This window comes from Perna viridis, chromosome 5 (assembly GCF_037379345.1).
Source record: "Perna viridis isolate PV_CMFRI_1.1 ecotype Kerala chromosome 5, ASM3737934v1, whole genome shotgun sequence".
NCBI classification, from domain to species: Eukaryota; Metazoa; Mollusca; class Bivalvia; order Mytilida; family Mytilidae; genus Perna; species Perna viridis.
In genome coordinates this window covers 31,931,748-31,945,277 of record NC_142449.1, presented here as the reverse complement: position 1 = coordinate 31,945,277, position 13,530 = coordinate 31,931,748, and the positions used below count along the sequence as shown (strand labels likewise).

The following is a 13,530-nucleotide window of genomic DNA, read 5'->3' as shown; positions in this document are numbered from 1 at the left end:
TACGTTAGATTCTCTCACTTAAAATGCATTTATCTAACATTTATCAAACAATAAGCCATACCATTTTAAACTATTCTAGCAAATGAATAAAATCTTCAGTGTATTTTGCTATGACGTCAATTCCGCAAGTAAACTAGTTTTTAACTTCACATGTTAATCACTATGGTCTTGACTTTATTCTTAATCAGTGAGCATGAGTTTTCTATACAAAAAACAAAGACAACTGGCATATCTATATATTTGTTTGCTTTTTTTTATATAAATGTACTACTAGTAGTGATTTTACCATTTAGTTTGTAAAACTTTTTGTACACTAAGCACACACACACAAAATATACTACAATTTGTACGTCAAAGGTTCATGATTTTCTTCTGAATCTTATTCGCTACAAATGGGACGGGAAGAATTAAGAGACTGCAATGGATTTTTTGTGTTCACTAAATTTTGTTACATATGCCTCTTACCGAATTTTACAAAATGAACCTTCCTTACCAATGCATATAGTGCAGGCTTTTAGCCTTTTTATCATAGAAAATGTAAAAGTATATTTATAGCATTTTATCCGTAGACAAATGCAAGACTCGATGCATCTGTATTTTTTGTCGATCTAGACATGATATAAATACATATACTGTCATTATAAAAAGTAATACATGAAACCATCAATCATTGATAGAGACAAATATACAACTAATTGACAATTTACAGTGTAATATTAGGGTGTACATTAGCTATTTATATATCAACACGTTATACAAATGAATTTATTCACTATCAGGAACATAATTTATGTTAACAAAAAGTTAAAACAGAAATTAATTAGCGAATAAAATTACCCGTTTTAAACGTCATAGTCTCGGAATTATGCATCATTCTATAACGTTCTAGAGAGGTTTTGTTGTCGACGATTAAGCAAAAAATACATATTAACCTTGATGGTATTGAGCCTGTTTCTCGGTATTTAGGTTGACACGTCATGATTGACCCTAATTATCCGCGTTGTTTCGGTTTCTCCATATTTATTGGTTCTTTTCAATTAGTATTAATTTGTATTGAATACATGCTTTACAAAAATGGTTGAAATAAATACGTATTACATGAATGAGTGGTGTAGTAGTATTGACACAGCTTGAACAGCTTTTAAGTTCAACCTTTTAAAGTACATGGGGCCGTCGGTCTAAACACCGCAATGATCGAATTTTTGCATGACTTTGTTTTTTCTCAATAAACGTACTGTCATTTGGAATGGGCGTTTCAAATTCATAAACTGAATCAAATTAATATCATCTATATTGTTATTGAACCGTCATAGAATTATTATTTTAGTGTGAAGTGTTCCCGACACGTTCTGAAATTTACGTGAGTAAAAGCCGTGATCACTTCTCTTTGATGTCTATGTCTTGTTGATAAGAGCCGACGATGTATATTTTATTAGCCGTGCAGGCGTGGGTGCTGTGATTACATCTGCTAGAAATTTTTGATAACAAGTTTTGTATCCGTAAGGGCGTTGACCTCATCACTTATCACTTCAATAACACAGAACTAGAACTTTAAGAACTTTAAGAAAGGAATAATTTGACGTAACTTTATGTCCGTGGCTTTTTGTCATGCTATTTTTCTGTCCTAAATTCATTGGTTAAGATTCATCAGATACGGAGATAAAACATCACATAGAGCAATCTTTAAAAATCGTGGTATCGCCATTTGTTGTTAGCTTTACAGTTGACAGTTTATTTCATGGTCGTTGAAGAAGTTATTTCTTTTAAATAAAGGTCGCGTAAGTCAGACGCGGTTTTCTTAATTTGTTTAGATGGGGTTAGGGTAGTTTGTAAGAGAAACACGGAACTGCATTAAATCATTGCTCACATAAACCGATAAAGTATATAAAGTGGAGCACAAAATATTAGGATGAAATATTTGACTGTAATCATATGAGCTAGCGCTTAGTTCTTATGACGTACAAAAATAATAATATTGATAATAATAATTTAATACAAAAAGTAATAAAAAATGAGTAAAATAATTAGTCGCCGACACTTAGTGATAATAAAAGTGAAATTTTAGATTACAAACAAACACTATATAAACAGTAAACTATTTTCTACGAACGTTAAATCCAATATTAAATAAAAGTAATACATACAGTAGAAGGGAGATAACCACTAATTTTATTTTTTTCAGTCTTATAAAAAATTATTTAATTAGAACATTTTTAAACTTATGTGAACAAAATATATGATCGCCGATCCTGCGCAGTTAGACAAGACTGGACAAGTCTTACCTGTTATGAACTTACGGTCTGACTCGGTCATAACGTTTTGGACTGAAATTTATTTGATTATCTAACACGGTCTTAACTGGTTTTTACTCAGACATTTCAGTATATATTTAGTCGATTTCAGATTGTGTTTAAATCCAAATGGCTGTTTAAGATTTTAAACAGAGTACTAGTGAAGACGTTAGATTATAGCACTTAATTTGCAATTATCTAACAATAAGCAATACCATTTTAAATTATTCTAACAATTTAACAAAATGCTCAGTGTATTTTATAATGAGGTATACTCCGCACGTGAACTAGTCATCAATTTCAAGTCTTAAATATTGTGGTCTTGACCTTCTTGTTAAATAGAGAATATAAAATAACATAAAAAGTAAAGCCAGCTGCAGACATCTCTATATATTTTTTTTGCTCATTATGAATTGCACTGATTAGCAATGATTTTACCATTAAGTTCATAAGACGTCTTGTATTCTTAGTACACAAAACAAATCAACTACAATGTTTACGTCAAAGGTTCATTATTTTTCTTTTTAATCAATTCGCTATTTTTAATGTTCACACTTATGTTTAAGAACTCCTTTTAATTTAACATGTTGATGTTGGGAAGGGATAACTATGTCAGTGATTCATGTTGGTATCTGACTGATGGATTCATGTATGAATCATTGCTGTAGTTCGTATCTACACTGTCAGATAGGGGTCTCATTAATGGAGAATAGCTGCTCAAGTATTCCATGTCATTGCCCGAAGTGGGACGTAAGGGTTGAGATATGCGTCATTATGTGTAGTCTTCACATTTATTGTTCCTCGTTGTTCCTCAAAAGGTCGCTGGGAACCCTTCACTACTGGATATTTTAATCTGTTGTTTCATTCACATTTCGTACAGTAACTAGAATCTCCTGATTAAATACGACTTCGGAAGTTTTTTTTTTATCTTGTTCAATTTATTAAGTTTATTTTCAGACACTTTCATTTAATATGACGATTCACTAATGACATGTCTTTTTCCTTTTGGAAAATTTGTACACAACAACTATCTGTATTATCTACCACTGTTTGGAAATGCTGTGGTGGAGAAACATCTTCATTTATGCGATGCTAAATTTTCCTTGTCGCAATTATACCTTCTATGTCACCTTCACTTAAATAGTCGTAATGCGTCATTTTCCACTCATCAATAAGGTCGTAGTGTTCATGATCAGCATTGACCTCTTCTTCGTCAATGCCAATATAATCTACTACCCTATTTTCAATCTCATTTAGAGATTCGTTTTGATTTTCATCGTATGAAATTTGCATTTACTTTTTATAAGAATGATGCCGCCAACAGCTAGTAAAACAATGAGTAGACCAGCTCCAAATGCGACAAAATAAAAATTGTCTCCAGAGAAAAACCCTAAAACAAAATAGGTTTTTATAAGGTATTTAGTAATTTGACAGACAATCTATATTTTTCCTTTTACCATTTCATTGTCAATCAGTGACAATACTTTAAATTTTGAACATTGCATTTCCAATATTGGCAAGGTACATCCCTCAACTACTATATCACACCGAGAATTTCTAGGTTTCCTCAGGTAAAAACTATAAAAGGGAATAAGCAAATACCATTACATTAAACTCTATCATTCTTAACTTTAACAATGTTGTATTAGTTATCTAATTCAACTGTCTCTTTGTAGAAAGTTTCGTCAACGATCCAGTCACAAAAATATATTCCAAAGTCTGTTAGATTTACATTAAAAATCAAAAGAGACGAAGTCGAATTATTCTTGTTTTTCATGATGTCATATTTGCCGCTATTAAACTGCATCCCGCTTACTATTATTATTTCATTATATCTTGACCAGCACAAGACGTTGTCTAGTAAATTAGGACTCATTCTACAGGTAAGGGTGACATTTGTACCAAAAGCTGCAAATATCGTTGATTTTGTCATATTTACAGTCCCAATAAGATGACAATCTGTAACTACGAAAAAATACATTATGACAATATAAAGTCCATCTAAACAAATGGAGCAATAATATTGCCTTGAACATGAACTTTAAGAAGGAAATGACAGGTTTTTTTTATCGGCAATTTAACAGAAGATAGTAATATTTTGATAACATATTTTGAGTGCCGCATTTGTGTGATGAGCATCAATTAGTGCTATATGAATACCTTGTTCTTTTCAATATTCATCATTACTTTAATCGGTTCCCAAATGTACTTCGTTGTTTTAGATAATAAGTTTGAGTTTTTTGTTTATCTAAAAGCAGCAAAAACAATAACTTTTCACCTTTATTGTGTTGCAACATTGATCAATCAAATGTGTCTACATGTTTTTAAACAATTCTGGAACAAGTAGAACCAGCTCCTAATTAGTTTGTCAAAAGAAGTTTTTACATTAATTGTCTTCACAATTATAAATACTGCATTTTTTTATTTTCCTTTAGATGAAGCATGCAGTAAAACTTTTTGATTTTGTTATGCGTTATTGGAAACTATGACAGGTATTGTTGACATGTATGAATTGCCAATGATTTTTACGTTTTTATGATCATTGTGCAATTGCTATTGTTCGTGGGGTACCAATTTTCGTGGTTTTCGTGGGAGGGCCAATCCTTGAAATATAGTTCCCATCGAAAAGGAGACTTCCATTGATGTGTATGCTGAAAGCCTCAAAACCACGAATTTAAGAATTCACGGACTGGTGTTTCTTCCCAAATCAACGAAAACTATTATCCACGAATTAAAGTACTTTCACAGTATTCAAATCAGGGCAAATAAAAATACTGTGAAATAAAATCATTGCAAAATTCTTCTACTTAAATATTAAAAATGATCAAGGTATTTTTTTCTCCTGTAAAACCTAGGCATGTCAAGAGATTACCTACATAATATATTCATGGAGAGTATAGGAGTTTTGTTTGTTTGTTTGTTGGGGTTTAACGCCCGAACAGCAATATTTCAGCTATATTCAGGCGATGAACATGAAGTGGATGATAAAATGAACATGAAATAATGATGAAATGAAAAATGGGATGGGACACAAGGATAATGGGGTCGACAAATTTTGTTTGCCACTGGAAATAGGGGGAGGTGGGTAGGGTCGGGCAATTTAGCCTCCTGTGGCGGAGCCCTATGGTTCCTACTCCTAGATAATACCACAGTAGTTTTCTTTAACGTGCGAGGAACGTGGAATCTCTCCCAACACGATGCACCACTATGGTTTGCGGTCAGGATATTCGTATTATAGCCTGACAACCCCAGCATGTAACACACCAGGGGTACCCCATTCCACCACCTGGGGCACACAACCCAGTTGCTCTGTGGGCAGAGCACCCTAGGCCCGGGCCAAGATTCTGAGCACTATTTAGTCGCCTTTTACGACAAGCTTAGCGCCGCTGCAGGCCTATTCTTTTGACACCCGGACCTGCAATGGTCGAGTAAGGAGTATACAACCTTTACTGTAGACCATCAAACGTCCAATGACTACATGTAGTTTGGTTCCATAGTCTTTAATCAGATAATGAAATAGCATATAGTAACGTGTGGCATATCATTTATTGGCTTTATCTTGGAAAATAAAGTATTATATACCACGAATATCGCACTAGTATAAATTTTGAATTTTGGTGTAAAGAGCGATTACAATGTGGACTTGAAAATATGGTGTTGTTCCTGTAGAAATGTTGATCAATGTATAATTTACAACCGACGGTGCGAAATCAAAAAAAATAAGTCTTAGTTTCCAACTTTTAAAAACAAAATTGCAATTATCACTAGGTAAATTATATATTGCTGAATTTTATTTTTCATTTTGTGAAAATAAATCACCACTGAGAAGATATCAAGAAGAACATGTTTAGAACAAAGTATAACAATGAACAGAACGTACCTGATCTGGAAACAAAGACTTGTAAACAAGGAAAGCAATATAAATAACACAAACTAACCAAAAATAATCAAATAACTAGCATAGAAGTGAGCCAATAGAACTGCAGTTAAACCTATCATTACGGACCAGTTGTGGCGATGTAATAATGAGTTCTTTTTTAGGTTTTAAGAAAATTTGCTTATCGTTACACTGAAGTGCACACTAACAAAAACTCAATACACTCAGCAATATCAATACTATTGTGAATTTGTATACAAAAAAAACAACAAAGTTTTCGAGTGTTTGTTTTGAATTTGCTGAAAATTGTTAAATAAATCGGTTTTCTGTTGAGGTTTATGCATAATTATGCATAATTATGCATCTTTTCTCAAAAGAATATAATGGAGATATTATAAACTTACTTTATACTGTGAATTTGACCTGTATTAGACTGAATTATTTCCTTTTATATTTTTGTAGTAAATACTCAGTTGAAATTTGTTGCAGAAAAAAATATGAATCAACGGATATTCATATTTTTTTATAAAAGGAAATACATTCATGAAAATGATTTTAAAAAAAACGCGATGACATTGATAAAGCTCCGAATTTTCATAAAACAGAATTATTCTAATTTTAATAGATATAAAAAAGTAGTTGTTGTCTTGAAAAGAAACAGAAGTTAATAATAAAACAATATCTTCGGTTTACCCACTTTTTAATAAAATAAATTATAAAACGTATCTGACGTCTAACTTCTGTCACATTCACAACTTTTGGAATTAAAAACTAAAAAACATATGCTGCGACAAACGGTACGAATATTGGCATGAGTTAGAAAACAAGTGATTATTAGCTTAGAAACATTTGATGGTTGGCTATCTAAGTGATAGGTATCTGTTGAATAAAATTGTCTTGAAGTAATTAATTGTACTTTCTCAAAACGTTTATTGTTCTTAAGGTGTTTTTTTTACAACAATACAGCATATACTACACTTTCTCACCTTTTAAACAATTACACATGTAACAGCGTAGAACGAAGATCTATGTTTTATATGATTAAAGTCGAACAGAAAAAAGATTGTGTTGAAATAGAAAGAAAATACAAAGATTTAATATGAAAATCAGTAAACTTGCAAAACTGTTTCGCACTTTATGTAAGTCATTATATCAAAGACCATTATATCAAAGACTTGAAATGTGTAGTACTTGAACATTCATTTTTCCATATTATTTTTGTACAGCTTTGGTTCTGCTAACGGCCATCCTACAGAGAAAATTTCGGAAATTTAGACCCATCTTTGCCCACAAGTTGAAAATCTCCATCTTTTATGAAAGATACCACCGATTATTTACAAACAAAATATTGGCACTTAATCCTCTTCCACCACCTTAGCCACTATGTACGTCAACGTTCTCCCAAATTGTTGAATAATTTACTATTCGGTTAGTCACATTTATACTTACTAAAAAAAGCTACAATGTTTTCGACAAAAGTTCTATACTTCTGTAAATGTTCACCATCTTGTCTTTTTTATCACTACTAAAATTGTCGGGAAGGGGTCTCTAATAAATGTCATTGGTTGGTAATCGGACGTAAAGAATCGTTTATGAATCATTTTTGTCTTTACTGCCAGATAGTGGTATTGTTAATGGAGAATAATTATTTAAATATTCCATGTCATTTAACTGAAGAGGGACGTAAAGGTTCGTGATTGCATCATTCTGTGTAGTTTCTACATTCTGGTAACTATGTCTTTCGCTAATAGATCGTGATGAACCGGTCGGAAATTGGGTGCTTAAACATATTGTTTCATCTGTATCTGAACTAGTATCAGCAGAACCTCGATTGAATACGATATTTGTATTTTTATCATTTTCCAATATATAAAGTTTATTTTTAGCCATTTTCCCTTTGGAAATTAATGCACACATGGCTGTATCCTTTTGAAAACTCTGTTGACTACAACTATCAGTATCATTCTTTGATGTTGAGCAATGCTGCTCTTGTGAAGACAGATCCTTAATTAGACGATGTTGACGTTTTTCTGTTGCTAAAAAACTTTCAATGTCACTGTCACTTACATAGTCGTAATATGTCATTTTCCTCTCATCAATTAAATTGTAGTTGTCAGGATTGTCATGGACTTCTGTAGCGCAATCGCTATTACTTTCCACCACACCATTTTCTACCTCGTTTGTGGATTCGTTTTGAATTTTCATTTTAAATGAATTACAGTGTCTGTTAATGACAATAATACAGCTAACAGCAATTACAAAAATTAGACCAGCTCCAAATACGACAAAATACAAGTTGTCTCTAAGGAAAAAATCTAAAACGAAAACGTTTAACGTGATTATAAACTACCTGTAATTTTGACAAAGACAATTTATCTACTATGTATATCGCCGAGTAGGAGAGTACATATCCGGTCACCTTATCGGTCGTTAAATGATAATACGAAAATATCTGTTTTGTCTTTGTTCTTTGATTTTCACGTTCAATATGTCGCTTTAACGGTGTAAACCTTAGTATTTTGCATCTTATTTCTTTATCGTGGTCAATAACGTTTACATATTGATACCCGGATACAAAGGCGTAAAGTAAAATATAATTACTTAAAATTAATACAGATGACCTAAATCAAAAGAAGGACGAGCGTTCCATTCGGAAAAGAGATGCTTGAAAATTTTGCAATAAAAAAACACACCATTTTATGTTAATTTCAATCTACTTTGGGCAAAATTTTTGGTTTTGTTGATGATTGAAAAAAACTATCAGTAGTGTCTATCTGTGTTAGAATCTAGAACGAGGGTTAGACATTGAGAGACTATCAATGTTTTAGTTTCAATTTGGACTACGTCAAAGATTTGTGGTCGATATTCTTTATGTTACAAACAGGAACAAAGATCATCATAAACCGTATTACTGATAACAGAAATGGTATCAATGACTATGAGTTTTAGATAAGCGTAATTACGATGACACGGTTTCAAGTGTTCTATCATAATTGGTTTAGCAGTTTCGCTAACACAATATATTACCTATAGGTACGATTTCTGTGGAATTTCTATTCGTGTGGAAACATTCATTGCTTTGTGTTGTACTATTTATACCTTAAATGACATAAGAAATAAATATGTAAAACTAAAGTAGTAACAATTCAATTTGATTTGTAAAAAGCTTTCTTATTGGTTGGTTCCTTTTTTAGCAAACGCAGTTATTTTATATACCATGCTTTGTGACGTCATTGATAACAATCGGTCCGAAATCCGAAAAATTACATTCCTTAGAAAAACCTATTGCACACCACTCAATAGCGATACATACTCCTGTTATAAGACTAATACATTCAAATTAGCATGCAATTGTGCATGTTATCAATAATACACTTGTTTGTTATTTCAAGAATTGACTGCTTTTTATGAACTTTGAGGTATTAACATGTTTAACTGCACTTCGGGCATATTTTGTTAGAAAATGATAGAGATCAGTAGCAGTAGGTCCGTTCAAGCTCCCTCCATCAAGCTTTGGTTAAGTCAAACTTGTTCATCGATTATTCTTTTACTGGTTTTTTTCATGTTTATTTTGTGTTTTAAATACCTTTTTTGTAATTAAGCGTGAAGTTATTCCACATGATGATAGGTATATTATAAATTACATTATACTTTACCTATGACCTTTATTTCAAATGTGTCCCGACGATAAGTCTGGTTATAAAATATGTCACAATAGTACATTCCAGCGTCGTTAATTGTGAGGTTCACGACTGTTAGTTTGTAATGCTCATCATCATAAGAAACACTATATTTGCCACTAAATTTCCCGTTTATTTTCAAATTTTGAGTTATTTCTGTTTGATCACTCGACCAACCTGCGAACCGTTTGGATGGAACTGTATGCGTATCATTTGTTGTTAATATACACGATAAAGTAACATTTTCACTAATGACAGCACATGCCATATCAATAACCACACAATCGATCATCACAGGACACACAAATACCACTATAAAATACAGTTATGTTATTATACGTATTAAGATCATTTTCACTCGAGTTACATTTCAAAATTTTAAAAACAAAAAGTACATTTGAAGTATTTGAATGTAATCGCTAAATTCTCATGCAATTTACACAAAACGTTCACAATATTTAGAAGCATTTGAATTGTTAGTTACTTCTTGACCAATCACAACTTTAAACTAGCACGGAGTTGACTACTATTTTACCAATGTCGATATATGTGTGCACCATACTAACCCATACCGGAAGTATGGCCATTATGGAAACAAGAATCGTGACTAGCCATAATACCTGGTTTAACCCAAAATTTTACATTGAATTTTCTGTACTAAGTCAGGAACACAGTGGCTTTTTTCTTCATTTTTAACTTTGTCAATTCGTGTATTATTTCATATTTCACAGAGGACGCTTACCCTACCGGTGCACCTGGTCCATGCTCCTAGTTTTTAGTGGAGTCCGAGTTGCTCATTTGCTTTTGTTACTTTGTATATATGATTTTAGTTACTGTATGTTCTTTGTTGTGTATGTGTGTTTTCCATGTCGGGTCTTTGTCCCTGGATGAAATTCTTTTGATTACAGCTATAACATTGGTTCCCTTGATTACTCTTTCACACCGTTTAATGATGATGAACTACGTAATTTAGTTATTACCTTAACCTACTTTAAGATTCTGAAAGGTTTGCTGCCATCTAATCTGAAACTGATTTTACGTGCGAATATACTCTTACCCCGTAAATACTCTAAACCCGGGAAAATTAACTATAAACCTACAGGTCAGCAATACCCTTAACATGAAGATTTGGTTATGAATCAGTTTGTTCAAGACACCCTTGAAACGACACTTGACAAAAGTGTCATAAATAAATTGTACGCAAAGCTCCAAAAAGTAAAATTTACTTCAGATTAGTATTTAATTCTCTTAAGAATTTTTCGAGTCATTTACTTATACCTGTATCTTAGTTTAAATGATCAGAGTGTAGGTAGGAAGACATGTATTTAATTGTTTATCTTAAAAAAAAATGAAATAGGGTTTGTGTTTTTCTTAAAAAAGCAAAGGACGATACGCTTACATTTGAACTGTACTATACGCATATACTTCTCAAGGTTTTGGAGTCCAGTCCGGGTAGCTCTTCTGTTTGTATTATTTTCGCTTTTAAAATACAATCTATGTTATTTTATCTGATTTCTTGATTTACTTTTTGTTGTCTTAATTAGATCTAAATTTTCTATTCATGGTCTCCAAAGCTCGCCTAAACGTTTTGTTTCAGCTTCTTTTACATCAGTTTCATGTATTCACATTAAGGCCCTTTTTAAATTTTCATATTTGAATCATCCAACTGTTGACGCTACAGTATTTTTTCCCAATACTTGTAAACCAACAACATATCTTTTATCATCATAACAATCCCTAATAGTTAAGTCATACGATAACGAATTAGATATTTCTTACATTGTTGAGCAAGTCGGCGGGTGTTTCTAGAAAAGCAGAGGGTGCTTACCCTAACAATGCACCTGGTCCATGCTCCAAGTTTTAGTGAAGTCCGAGTTGTTCATTTATTTTTGTTTCTTTGTATGTATTATTTTATGTTCAATGAACATTATATTTATTTATGTTCTTTGTTGTGTTTGTCTATTTTCCATGTCTGTTTTTGTCCCTGAATTACATTCTATTGATTTCCGCTAGAATCTTGGTTCCCTTGATTACTCTGCAGACTGTCGATGGTTGGGGTGCATGTCCCCCCTTCTTTCTATTGATGACTCACATGCTATGAAAGTATAAGTAAATCTATAAGGGAACAAAGACTCGAGTTGAAATCAGAATAATTTATTCCAAAGATTAAAACTAGACAGGGAAAACAGACACAAGAAACAAAAAATATGAAATTACCAAAGTAACACGTACAAAGTAATTTGAATAAATGAGCTACCTGAACTTCACTTAAAACTGGTGTAAAAAACTGAAATATTTGTAAAGTTGAATCATGTTTAAAGCTGAATCGACGAATAGTTTTCAGTATGTATCAACATAATTTGGCCAATCACAGTGTCAAGGAGAAAATACCAACATAAAAAGAGAAATAGTAACATTCTAACTATAATAAATTTATCCCTCCTTATTAGGATCGTACTGGAGTAGGTATGTTAAAATGAACAATTGTGTAGCCGTGAACGTGATGATTTTAGTGCCATTAAAAATTATTCGAGCTTAACTTTATCTTTTTTCTGGGTTAAGAGCTTTTTCCGGGGTAAGTGTATAACACAAGTGCATCAAACAGCATTAAAAGAGAAATTTAATGAAACTGAACGAATATCCTTCAAGTTACGTCATACAGAAAAATGAAGATTCACATGTGTTCATACTTCATTCTTTTCATAACCAATTATATCAATAAAATAAGAAGTATTTCACAAAGCTTTATACTTACAAGCACATAAGTTCAGATAAAAATCCATCACACTAATAAGCATGGTAATCCTATTGATATAAGTATCATTTAAGTGCCGACCTCGATGTGTAATCAATGTATGACATAATTTTTAAAACATTTTTTTCCTAAAATACAGCGTTAACGCTTCCGTCCTAATAAGGGTATACACATAAAATCATGTATGTTTTTTTAATGAGAAAAAAGAAATAGCTAAACAAAACACAATACTCTGTTTTGTGAGCATTTGCATGCTCACTGAGATTCTGAGTTTTTCTGTTTTAGATTTTGGGGGCAAATTGACTGATATAACACAAAAGACGAAAAAAAAGTCTTCGAAGTCGTCGCACTTCGAAGCAATTATTTGTTCATACCATAAATGGGATTCCGAATTGCGCCACTTGGATGCAAACTGAATGTAACAGTAAGAACAGAAAAAAAACATTTCAAAGATTACGACCAAATGAACTTTTTCCATAAGCAAACTAGAAAAGAGGCCATCTTGTTTAACCGAATTAAAGTAGATGATATTTTGTAAGTGGGAAACCAAACCTTTTCTGATAAATGTTTTGGACGAGCATGGGCAGTTTTAAAAACAAAACTAGATGATGTGAACAATACTCACTTAATTGATACCCCCACTCCCCTTTTCGATAACATACACCTGAAGACCTACATTTTTTTGTTTTTTTTTTGGATAAAAATCTAAAATAGGAGGTGCACGATAAAAGTATGCAATTAAGATTCTGTGAAAGTTTCATTAAATTCCCTTTTATTGCGAAGGAAGAGTAACGAATACGAGATGTGTACCCCCTTTGTAACGGAAGAAAGAACGCCTCTATCACTATATACCACTCACTTGGGCGAGTACAAAAACTGTGCACTCAAAGAAGTTGGCATTCAGCTAATGGATTTGGACCATTTTTT

The 13,530-nt window shown here is 32.3% G+C and overlaps 1 protein-coding gene across 1 annotated transcript; it reads right to left on the bottom strand.

Annotated features, from left to right (window-relative positions):
- Positions 1-5,236: 5,236 nt before the first annotated feature.
- LOC148617089 (uncharacterized) lies at positions 5,237-12,677 on the bottom strand. Its single transcript, XM_088584404.1, has 4 exons — positions 12,604-12,677; positions 9,825-10,160; positions 9,196-9,267; positions 5,237-8,483 (listed from the first exon to the last, which is right to left on the bottom strand). Exons 1-4 carry the CDS (start codon positions 12,644-12,646, stop codon positions 7,759-7,761), a joined length of 1,176 nt encoding a protein of 391 aa, XP_088440530.1. The 5' UTR covers positions 12,647-12,677; the 3' UTR covers positions 5,237-7,758.
- Positions 12,678-13,530: the final 853 nt, after the last annotated feature.

Coding starts and splice junctions, on each gene's coding strand:
- LOC148617089 (XM_088584404.1), bottom strand. CDS start 12,646: ATGCTTATTAGTGTGATGGATTTTTATCTGAACTTATGTGCTT. Junction 9,268..9,824: donor ATTTGAAATAAAGGTCATAG/GTAAAGTATAAT, acceptor ATGTCATTTAAG/GTATAAATAGTACAACACAA. Junction 8,484..9,195: donor CACAGAAATCGTACCTATAG/GTAATATATTGT, acceptor TTTTCGTTTTAG/ATTTTTTCCTTAGAGACAAC.